Raw genomic sequence first — 12,165 nt, 5'->3', positions numbered from 1 at the left:
AGATGTTGAACTCTCTTAATGAATATCGTGGTTCTGTCACTACGTTTGGGGAATGTGTTGGGAAAAAAAGGGTGAAGAAATGAGGAGGCACCGAAATGCAGGCGAAGATGGATTCTTGGAGACTTCATAATTGAATCAATTTGACTTATGCAATCAGTATATTTTATTTATTTTTGGTAAGGGCAATCAGTACAATTTATATTTTTATTTGAAATTAGTAAAAAGAAAAACATATGTTAAACCAAAAAAAAATAAAAAAACACATGCTAAAAAGGTCAAACAAAATCCTTTTTTCCTTCTGTTAAATAAAAGGTCGAAGCATCTCTTGATAATGATTAGCATTTTCGCAGAACATCATAAAAGGAGGATCATTTACGTGTTTTTTTTTTCTCTTCTTATTTTTGGTGGAAAAATTCATGTGATAATATCAAAAAATATATATTTAAATTCTTGTCTAATTTATTCATATCAATGAGATGGGTTGGTCATATTTTAATTTTATTATCAATTCTGGCAATGGTAAATAGACTATTAATAAGTCATAATCATTTATATTCATGATGAACCATTAATTAACTATTCTTTATTATTCATTGACATTTACTACTTTTTATTGTCTATTATTCATTAGCCATCAATCCATAGCCTTAAATATGACTTTACTAGTATACTTTTATGTTTGATACGTTTTCAAACTACGATCAAAGGTCCAATTCTTATTGTCATTAGCTGCTTATTTACTAATTAATGTTGAAGTCTTCAGACATTTTTTGATGAACATTACACAAATTCTTGCTCTCATTTTGTTCTTATCATGAATACCCCTATGCTTTTGTGAGTTTACCCGCCCTTTACTTTTGCTTGTTTCTGACTTCCTACGAGCTCTTACTTGTTTCAGAGGATCGACAGAACACAAGAGTATTACCTCATACATGGATTTATCGAAATAACCTCTGCTCTCCCATGTCCTTCTATTCAAAAAGCAAACAACTTCTTTAAATAAGAAGGTCCTAAAATGGTTCTTCTAAACACTTTCATGTTTTTTTTTGGAGTTGTATGTTTTTTGCACAACGTAACATAGGAATATTGGATGTATATACTTTCAAGAACCCTCCCAACCAAAAGTTTCTACATTTGCACATGTATTGATATATTTTCCAATTAGCATCATGTTATGCTCTTTTATTTTGGAGAAGCTATATATGAAAGTTGAAACATGACATGAAGTACTATTAATAAAAACAATGAAACATGACACATGAAGTACTAATATAAAAACAATGAAACATGACACATGAAGTAACATTATCCAAAGCTATGAGATCAGACATGACATGATTATCCAAAAAAAATAATTCGCCCAATCTCGACTCACAACCACACGACGAGAGGGAGTTGCTCGGATGGTAAGCACCGCTCACTTCCAACCCGAAGGTTGCGAGTTTGAGTCACCAAAGGAGCAAAACGGGTGGGAGCTCCTAGGGAGGGTAATAAAAAAAAAAACTCACAGCCACACGAGTACTTATTAGTACTTATTAGCATATCAATGAATAGCCACTAGTCGAAAATTAGCTTCGCTCAAGTATGAAGAGGGTACGATGAGTCTGTTTGGATCAACTTATTTTAGGCGTTTTTAAGCCAATAGAAATTGTTGGAATTAGTATTAGAAGGTTCAAATGCCAAGTTATTTGGATCAATTTTGAAATAAAATCGTATTAAAATTTTACTCAATAAATTATGACAATCCGCAATGATTTTATGATCAAATTCTAGCTATTTGTTACTTCCTCCATTCCATATTAATTTAATTTTTGAGGCATTTTTTATTTTTCGAATTAACTTAATTGTTCAATTTTCAGGACTACTTTTAGAGTGTTCTTCCAATTTTACCCTTCATTAGATAGTATTGAAATTAGTGATTAATTAATATTTAGTTATTTTAATCATAAATTTGACAATAATTAATAAGGATAAAAATGGAAAACTATGTTCAATTTATGTCTTAATCTACTTTTCTTAAAGGATGTGAAACACCTCAAAAATTAAATTAATATGGAATGGAGGGAGTAGGATTTATGACAAGTCAAGGTTGTTCATCAATTTGATATGCTTTGTGAAGTATGTTTTGACCATCAATTTAAAATTGATGACGAATCATTAGAATTTTGCTACTAAATACCGAAAACAAATCTATTTTTTGAAATGAAGCCAAAATTAAAATAATGCCACTTAAGATGATTTATTAATCTCTTATTGAATATTTTAAGAGTTTATAATTTTTTTGACATCAAATGAGATATCAAGAGAAGTTATTCCTTGCGATTAATTTGAAGTACAACACAATAGATATGTTAAGAGACGTGCTAATCTAACTCTCGAATCACGAAATATAATTCAGAGAAAATAATCAAAAAGATAAAACAAAATTGTATTACTAATTAAAACAAATGATTCAGAAACTGTTGGACTAAAGTGGGCCAAGTGGATAAAGAAATAAAGGCGGGAAAAGCGGAATATTGAATTCAAGTTCCCTTGTTACTGCGTTAACAATGTAATCCCAAAAAAACCAACAAAATTCTGCCGGTAGAATCAACGACGAAGAGTCACCGGCCGGCCAGTTGGAGGAGCTCCACCAACAAACTCTAGCCGCCTCCTTCTGGCTTCCACTATCTCTCTAATTGTTAAAGCGTTGCGTGCAATGCACAAAACCTAACCAATTTCAACAAAAACCTCTTCGTTGGAAAACATAGAATCACGCCTGCGAATCGGGAGATTGGAAATTCAATTTGATTGTGTTGGATATAATTTAAGAAAAATGAAGGCGAATTGGGAGGTGAAGGATTGTTGTAACCATGACCAAGTCATCTTCCTTGTCACCATTGGTGTCTACACCGTCTTCATTTTTATCGTAACCTTCTCTCTCTCTCTAATTCTCCTCTTTGATGTCTTTATCTAATGCTTTACTATCATGGAAAATGTCAAACTTTCTTAGAAGATCTAATAATTTTTTTCCTCAATTGTTCCATTGTGCCGGGTAACTCTGTTGTTCTATGGCTTTTTTTCACTTCAATAGCAACTAGGTCACATCCTTGGTGCTTGACGATCCAATAATTGACTAGCTCATCTATTATTATTAATTAGGTCATAGTATTATGCCTATAGCTTGGTTTTCATGGATTTCTTTAGCAAGAATTTCAATGGGCTGACATAGTTAAGGTTCCAGAGCAAATGTTGTTCATTAGGCAGCTCAAAATGTTACCATCAAAATTGGATACTTCTAAATATTAATCCACCTGCTTTTGGTTCAAAGTCAGTGTGAAATTGGATAATTAAGATAGTTCCCAGGGAAATCGATTAAATAAGCTGAATTCATAAACCTGCTGCTTTACCTCCATGTGGTTAAGCTTTTTAGTAACACACAAAAATTGGTCGACACATGCTCCATTTCATCTGTGTGGATATGACATCTGATATAATAAGAATACATGTTATGATTTTGAGTTGATAATTTCCAGTAGAGAAAAAAACTTGATGTGTGTATAAGGTTATACGTATCAGCTTGTCTTTTCGACTCATTGCTTGTCTTCTTAAGAGTAAGATAAAATGCCAAATTTGCATATATTCACAAATGCAATACCATGTAATTTGCAAATAATCTGACAAGATTTCTTTGCATATGGCAGAAACTAACCAATTGTTGTTTTAGTTTTTCTCTGAAATACTTTTTGTTGTTTCTTCCTTCAAGATTTTTCATATTAATTTTGCTTTTTTCTTTTAACAATTGAAACAGTTATGGAGAACATTTATTATAACACCTTTCAAGCTCATTACTGTGTTTCTTCATGAAGTAAGCCATGCAATTGCTTGTAAGCTCACATGTGGAGAGGTAATCTCTCCTCTTCAATTCTATAGATGTAAATGATTTAGGAATTTCATCAAAACCATCTGTACTTTTATACCAACCCAATTCCATTCACTATATACACCAAAAGTGCAATGGAAAAAAGTGATTTGCCATAAACCCTGGTATAATGTGGCTTGTGGTGAATGATAAGAGATGGTTTGGGTGCTGCTTCATGCTAGATTGTCATGTGCAGAATTGGTTTCCCAGATCAATAGAAGTTGATAATGTAATAAATAACTTACACATTAGTTTTTATCGTAACAACTTATATTGTGGTTTACTAGTACAGGTGGTGGGCATAAAAGTTCATGCCAATGAGGGGGGAGTGACACAAACTCGCGGTGGTCTTTCTTGGGTGATCTTGCCTGCTGGATGTAATTACCCTTCCTTGAAACAATTTCAAATATACTTTTAAGCGTCTGGCTTCATTTCCTTAAAGACAAAATGAAGTATCTTCTTAAATTCCAAATTGATAAGCATTTCAAAGTTAGCTCCTCCACTGTAGTTTGCTTTGTCTACTTAACCTTTTCCTTCACTTACTGTTGTTTTGCTCTTTGTTTTTTGTTTTTTTGCCTAAAGATCTGGGTTCATCTTTCTGGGGAATGGTTCTCATACTCGCATCGACAAACGTTCTCAGTGCAATGATAGCAGCTGGTTGTTTTATTGCCGCTTTGCTTATCGTACTCTGCCTTGCAAAAAATGTATGAAACTAAGAAAAAACTTGCATTATATGTTGAACAATGACTGCAGATAAACAGGTCTTTAAGTTTTTTGTATCTTAAAATTTACTTTTTACTTGTGTAGTCTAACCTTGCTTTTCTCTCTTGAACAGTGGACACTTCGCGGACTTTGCATTGGTTTGTACATTCAGGATCCTGATAAGTTTTAGTACTTGATATACAACTGTTATTTTGTCTTCAGTCATTGATTGCAACAGACTGGATTTTCCAGGATTCATCATTTTCATTGGTGGAATTTGGGCTCTGCAAATACAAACGGAAGTTCGTATGCTCCGTTATGTAATTCTCTTCATAGGTATGGGCTTATCTTCGTCCTTTCTCCTTTCTATTTTGTTGTGTTGCTTATAAGGGTTTTCTCATTTACTGCAGGTGTTATGAACAGCTTGTTTTCTGTATATGGTATGAAGTATCCTTTCTATTTGTGAAATAAGAATCCTCCATTGACGATATGACATGGCCTAACTTAACATGACAATGCAGATATCTATGATGACTTAATATCTCGAAGAGTGAACTCAAGTGATGCTGAGAAATTTGCTGAACTTTGTCCATGCTGTTGTGCTGGTCCTTTTTGGGGAGTCCTTTGGTTAGTGATAGTTTTAAAGAAGAGCTGATTCTTCTCATCATTTTGAGGTTATATATGATATTCACTTACTGTGAACAATTTTATAGGGGAATGATATCTTTTGCTTTTCTTTTTGGAGCTATGTACCTTGGCCTTGCCCTTTTATCTTGAGGTATTTCCTCGCTGCAAACTTCCTCTTTTTATCTCTACGGTTTTATCAGTTCTCTCTGATGGGTGTTTTATCGGATTTGTATATGGCCTTCATTAAGTCTGAGTATTACTTCTAGTTTTGTTAACTTGTAATCCGTTAGTGATCAACTTTTGTTTGTTTTGAAGAGAGGGAAATGAAGTTATACCAGCCAACTGTTAATACAGAAACATGGAAGATGTTATGAGAGAGCTTGATTTGTTCTTAGGTTCTCAGTGACTTATTATTGTTTTATATTCTTCTTGTGGACCAAAGGGGCTAGACTTATGTGCATTATGAAGCTTTTAGCTTTGGGTTTTCCTCTGAATCTAATTCTTTCCACCTGTTTAGGTCTTTGCAGATGGGTTTAACGTCCTTGCAATAAGGCAGTGCAGAGTTCCTATCGTCTGTTGTGTAGTATGTCATCAAATATTAGATGCTACATTCATTTTTGTCTTGTCCTCAACCCAGTGAGCACTTCTTTTTATCCCCTATGAGATGGGGTTAGTACAGTTGTGACTTGTATTTGTATAGCAAAAATCAAATACTGTACCATGGTTTCCCGTTCAGCTGATTCCTGTGCCAGAACCTTTGCAGACATTTGTAAGTCGTGGTTCAATTAGACAACATGTTGCTTCGAAGATTGGAGTTTTTCAGAGTAGTAAATTCAAGAAAAAGAGCTTGTGTGAGAAATTCTTCAAGAAGTTAGGCAGAAATATCCTCTATTGCTGAATAGAGCACTCACTCTGCATAGATTAGGCATACATGCATTCCAACCCCTTTTAGTTGAAGGGACGCTCTTTGTTTACATCCATTAGTTTGTAAATTGGTCTAGATTCAATGAGTACAGTGGGTTGTTTGATGCCTGAACATGATGTGTACCCCTTATATTTTGTTTAACTAGATTTAAGCAAGTCTGAAGAACTTGATTGGTTTTCCAACTTTGACAAAGTGTCTGGCTTTTGGAAAACTGGGAGTTGTTGAAATATCGCCTGGATAGTCTTTTTCCAATCGATTCCTTTGAAATACGACCAGCAAATTCTCCCAAGTTCTGATAATTCCTCGTTTTAGCATTCTAAATTAACCATAACTGAGGGTTTATGCACCAGGTTGGCTAAACAAAGGAATGAAACTATGCACTCTTATTCTAACAGATCTAGCTCCAGCACTGGACAAATAGATACTGTATATGCAAAGAGACAGGCAATTGGAACAGATAAAGTAGCACACAACCAAGCTTCAGATAACATATGTAACAAACTAATGTATGGTCAAGTCATACAAGTTACAAAGGGGTTAGACAATCTTATATATGAGCAAAATTATCCCGTAGTAATCCCACCAGAAAGCCACCAAAAAAACTTACCACCTTACAACTGGTTTGATTCATTCTACTACAACCCCTTGTACCCTTATAAGTGTGGTCAAAGGCTACAGCCATGACACAGTGCACACTACAACTTCAAGATAAGTTGCACTTAAATACTCGCAGGGATCAATCAAACCTACTATGTGGCTGGCCATGCCAGTCAACCTATAAACTTAGAGAGGTCAAGAATATTCCATTTCACCGATTTGTATAAGTAGACTGCCAGCAAAACATTTGGGACATGGGCTTGGTGATGGCAGCCTGACCTTTTGAAATAATTTAGATTGTAAGGTGGTCACAAAAAGCCTTCATCTGAAAATTTTGGTATCATGATGCTTGAAAGTGATGATACACACAATCATATGTCCAAATCATCATCAGGGTCCTCATCTGAATCTGGCATCTCATCATCTGAATCGCGAAAATATATTATCTCACCCCTCCCAGAATCCTCTGTTGTTTGCAGTTTCTCAACTGAAGCTTGTTTCTCCTCATTTTCGCTCTCGTTAAGTGATTTACGACCATCATAGATTTGAATGGGTTTACCAGTTCCTGAGAGAGGCAAAACAACAACTTTTTTACTTCCAAACTGAGTTTTCACTTTATCTTCACAGCAGAGGAACGAATCTGTGATAACAAACTAAACACAAGGTCCATGCATACCTTGGTGTTCAAATGGGAGTACAACTTTTGCTCGGTCTAATCTTTCCTTCTCTGACAAATCTAAATTGAATTGCACCTATCAAAAAAAATATTTTTGGCATTAATGTATCTACCTTCCAATTTCTCCCAAAAAATCTGTGCATGTATCAGAATTGGAGCCCACTGTAAGTACGCTTGCACCATTGAAAGAAAAGGGAAGAAACTAGTACAGTACTTACTATATTAGGTTTGAACTGCAAAATAACTCACCTTGGGAACAAGACTTTGGGCAGTGAATCCATCTTCAGATGAAACTTCTGTAATTTTGATGCCTGATCCCTCAACATAAAGCTCTTCCCTCTAAAAATAGATTTTTAACAGTGTAAGATGAAGTGTTCATGTTATCCTATGAGGGGAACAGATAAGGAGGTTACCATCACTCTGACACGTCCATTTCTGCGTTTAAAGCGTACATGAAATTTTCCTATTTTAAAGGACTGTTCCACCATTGGGAGGTCCTCTGAGGTGTTTCTCTGTCCATTTGTTCTTTGAACTATTGGTTCCACATCCGCATGCATAGTGGACAAATATTCAAGAGTGGCAGCCACCTTGGCCTCATGAAGGTCCACATGCAACAAGCAAAATATGCATGAGACCTGGTCTGCGAGCAAGATAAATTAGTTTAGGCAACTCCTCACGATGCATACAAGAACATGCCAAGAGTATATTGGTTCTGTTTGACAGCATAAACCAAGCTAGTGGACTTATTTTTGTCAATGTTCTCAATGGGTTATACATTGTGTTTATGCCAGGTAGACAGAAATAATAGAGTAAACATATCCAGAACAATATACATCCAGGCAAAGTAGGCAGTGACAAGAACAAATTACAATTTACTACAGATAGCAGGGGTACGAGGTAGAAATTAGTACAAAGTTGTAAAGGCAGCACGACATCTCCTAAAACTAACCACAAGAAGGAAACTTCATACATCTAGCATAAGGAAAATTTTGGTGCCCAAATCTGGGAAATGCAGATATCATGATTTCTCCAGCAGGAATATCCAGTTGTTTAGGTTAACATATAATTGTGGCGAGGTGTTTATAACAGATGGAAGCCAACAGCAAATCTTGATTTCATAGTTAGCTGGCATAACATTTGCACCACAGAATTTTCATTACTAAGCTACAACACATGATGGCCAAAAATAACTGGGCCTACCATGACTGCGAAGATGACTTAAGATTCTTGCAACGGAAGGTAGAGATGAATGTCTCAAGACCTCACTAACCTGGAAAAAGAATTAGAAAGTTAATATGATGGTATTAAGAGAAATGGAGGAATCACAAAAACGGAGACATTTTCTGTTTAGAAATGCAGTAATATGCAAATGTTCAAACTGAATTCAATGGATTTCTTAGTATTAAAAAGGTATAGATCTTACTGGAAATTCAGTTAATTCTCTTTCAACAACTGAAGCGAAAAGTAATTCGCTTCTTTATTTTATCATCATAGCCTTCAAATTTTTCGTGCCTTAGTATCTATTTGTAATGATGAAACATTTAAATAGTTGATTCACTGCCAAGCAGTAGCTTCTTAAAGAGATTAATCTTAAGAGTTAATACTTAAGTACAACTTTAGGTGGTCTTTTTGCTTTCTTTTCTTTTGTTTTATTAAAATTTTACCTTTTGGTGACAGGAAAACTTTGCATTAGAATTTGGAATGATACATCAGAACTCGGAACATCATTTTACCTCAAAAAGGAGGATATTTCTAGTTAATGAATAAAGAAAGATTTAGGCAATAAATACATTGTCAACTAGCATCTCAAAATGGACTTGTACTTTAAAATTATCAATTTAGATATACAGCCTCCGCTCAACCTTTCTCAAGAGAAACTCTTATCATTTTGGAACTTATAAACTGATTCAATGTCACAGAGCTAGTGATACTATTTTGAATGAAATACAGGATAATCCAGAAATTAGAAGTCATACAGACAAATTATGTTTCACCTCCTATTTGGTGAAGACACGTAAATAAGTTAAAAGAGACATCTAATTGAACGCCATGCTACAGTGAGAAATAAATGCCTTCATCAACACACTTTCTATTTCTAAAGTATCCGTTTCTGCACAAACTCATCTAATATCTCGATCCAGTCGGGTAAAACAGTTCTTATGAGTAAGAGAAGTGTTCAGAGTTTGTTTAAAAGGTTATGTAACTATTTAGGAACCATATCTTGTTTGCTCCCATAAGTTGACAGTTAAATCAAGAATGATAAAACTAGAATTCTATATTACTTGAGAATTGGACTAAGCAACTGCTGTTCGACTGCATAGGCTGAAGATTTTCCCAGTCAACTAGACGAGGCAATTATTTATCTTTTCCATAATTTGACACATTGTGTAACGGGAACCCGGAATTATTAAACCTGAAAATTTCAGTGGTTGCATTGAGCATCACTCTCAATGCAACGAAACATGGGGATCAGTTGATGGAGATGATAAAAACTGTCAAGATGGTATAGCCACTTTGCAAACCTACGGATTGTGGGTTGTAGTATTAAAACAATAGCTCTGGTTCAATACTGTAGGTAAAGTAAGAAACTAGAGAAGTTTCCTCGCGTATAAGTGCCCAATACTGAGTGTACATTCACAAAGGGACAGGAGAACTTTCATGGCTTGTAACTAGAAAGCAAGGCAGAAGAACTAATCTAAGAAAAATCTAGGAAGTTTCCTCGATAAATGTGCGCACGTTTCTGTCATGGACACCAATAGCATACTGACAAAATAGAAGGTGCAACAGAACTTTAAGGCTGCGGATTGTCATGTTTGATTGTTTTTTATGTGATTGATGTTTCATTCTCTAGAGAAATGGATAGAGTAATTTTTCATCCTTTGTAGAAGTTGATGACTAAAAGGTGCAAGTTTTTACCTAGATCAGGCTTCCTATTTTGCGGTAATAAGAGAAGAGAACCTTTTATGTGAATGCTGGACAAAAAATCCAGCAGGCCTTCTGAGAAGTTTCCTTCAACAAAAACTAACTAGGACAAACTACTTTTTGGTTGCTCGCTATCTAGTGATAACTACACATCTTTGCAACAAGCTACAGTATCTAGAAGTGAAATTCAAACCAAACAATCCCAATCAATGAAAAAATCACCACACATGAGCAACATCCATTCTCCACTTACTGAACCAAAACTAAAATTAACTAGCATTACCGAGTCTATTGCAACTGCAAATCTCCCCTTTCCCTCTTCAACAATTTCTGCAATAATTGCAACAAACAAGATCCGTTTGAATTTTACCAAAGCACAACAAAAGTTTATCCTAAACTTTGGGAGTGCTCAAATTAACAAGACTTCTCAAAGCCTTACCTTTTCCAAGTTCAATAATGGATGACAAAACCTTGTCCAATTCTTTCAAGTTCTTACATAAACTAGTTTTCAGTAAGGTCTCTTCGTAGGGATTTCTTACAGTTCCCCTCTCCATTAACTTGTTTTTCCATCCAAGAGGATCCGAATAGCAATCTAGAACTCTTAGCCTGATTTGTGAGCAAAATTCAGTACATAAAAAAATAACATATTTTATCCTCATAGTTAAAATTTACTCACTAAAAGAAGGAAGTTTCTAACCATTTACTCGATGAAGAAACGTCGAAACCTTTATCCTTCAACAGTTCAGCATAGAACGATGGAGGCCGTGATAAAGCGACCAGCACAACACCTCTGTATGAACCATCAATCAACGAATTTATCAAATTATCACATAAAAGAAGTTTGATAACTATTAGTGATTTTCATGAAGAAGTGAACTGACCGAGCTTGTGATTTACCGGCGAGAATGTTGGCAGTAAGTTGCGTAAGAATATGGTTGAAGACGAAGGAACCCAGAGGCGTGTCGATAGTATCCTTTATAGTTAGAGCAGGAGCGTGTTCTCCTTCGAATGCTCCATCACGAAGAGCTCTACAAATTGTTTCGGCCATTGTTGAACACCGAGAACTGCGAATTCTGGAGAGGGAAAAAATGGCGGAGAAAAACCCTGGGTTTGAAGAAACTTGTAATGTTTATTTTAGCCCCTGGGTTTTGATACTATTCACTCAACACCCAATCCTTTTCTCTTATTCCTCCAACACGAGTTAATTAACACAACCCTGCTAATTAAAGTTACCTTATCTTTTAACCGTTAAATAAAGAGAGATATTATAAGTTCTCAAATTTCTTATAAATTATGAGATAGTAAAGAATTCGACTTATAATAATGATGTATTGTATCAAAATATATCATAATATTCATAAATTTAAACACAATTTTAAAATTAAAAGATAAATAATATTGTCATTGATTATTCACATCTTATTATTGCAACGGTGAGAATAGTATTTAGACTAACCAACCATTTAACATATTAATATGCATGCCTCCAAAGCAAATTGAAGTACCAATCACCTTTTATCTCCCATAATTGTTACTCTAGTAATTTAGATTAGTTACAAGTAAGTACATGATTAAACTTTTCTCAAGACTTAATTAAAACTAAAAGCAACAATTAAGTTGGCATGATGCCCTCTTAATATTCTTCTTTTTACTTGATGGCTAGACGGATAATTTAAGGAAAAATAATGTGTTTTAGCAAAATGACTAGAGGGATGTTAGGTTTTCGTTGATTTATGAACTACTTTACGAGACTTTAATTACTTTAATAATATGTTTACCTCTCTAATCTTTCAGAACATTACTTGCTCTCTATTT

At 34.7% G+C, this 12,165-nt stretch overlaps 2 protein-coding genes across 3 annotated transcripts; one reads left to right on the top strand and one right to left on the bottom strand.

The window, feature by feature from the left end:
- Positions 1-2,753: 2,753 nt before the first annotated feature.
- LOC125822362 (uncharacterized) lies at positions 2,754-9,245 on the top strand. Of its 2 annotated transcripts, none has more exons than XM_049501759.1 (10): positions 2,754-2,908; positions 3,791-3,886; positions 4,194-4,278; positions 4,484-4,605; positions 4,737-4,761; positions 4,856-4,939; positions 5,014-5,043; positions 5,125-5,230; positions 5,317-5,381; positions 9,106-9,245. In XM_049501759.1, exons 1-9 carry the CDS (start codon positions 2,816-2,818, stop codon positions 5,378-5,380), a joined length of 705 nt encoding a protein of 234 aa, XP_049357716.1. In that variant the 5' UTR covers positions 2,754-2,815; the 3' UTR covers position 5,381; positions 9,106-9,245. The 2 variants fall into 2 exon arrangements, with proteins under 2 accessions (XP_049357716.1, XP_049357717.1); XM_049501760.1 differs by lacking the exon at positions 9,106-9,245 and adding an exon at positions 5,748-6,332.
- Positions 6,607-11,482, bottom strand: LOC125822351 (elongator complex protein 5). Its single transcript, XM_049501747.1, has 9 exons — positions 11,232-11,482; positions 11,048-11,140; positions 10,790-10,956; positions 10,634-10,680; positions 8,629-8,698; positions 7,842-8,068; positions 7,678-7,767; positions 7,429-7,504; positions 6,607-7,317 (listed from the first exon to the last, which is right to left on the bottom strand). The coding sequence occupies exons 1-9, from the start codon at positions 11,396-11,398 to the stop codon at positions 7,124-7,126; spliced, it is 1,131 nt and encodes a 376-aa protein (XP_049357704.1). The 5' UTR covers positions 11,399-11,482; the 3' UTR covers positions 6,607-7,123.
- Between the last annotated feature and the right edge of the window lie 683 nt (positions 11,483-12,165).

Source organism: Solanum verrucosum, unplaced genomic scaffold (assembly GCF_900185275.1).
Source record: "Solanum verrucosum unplaced genomic scaffold, falcon-dt-bn FXZP01000103.1, whole genome shotgun sequence".
Lineage (NCBI taxonomy): Eukaryota > Viridiplantae > Streptophyta > Magnoliopsida > Solanales > Solanaceae > Solanum > Solanum verrucosum.
This window is presented reverse-complemented; position numbering and strand designations above follow the sequence as displayed.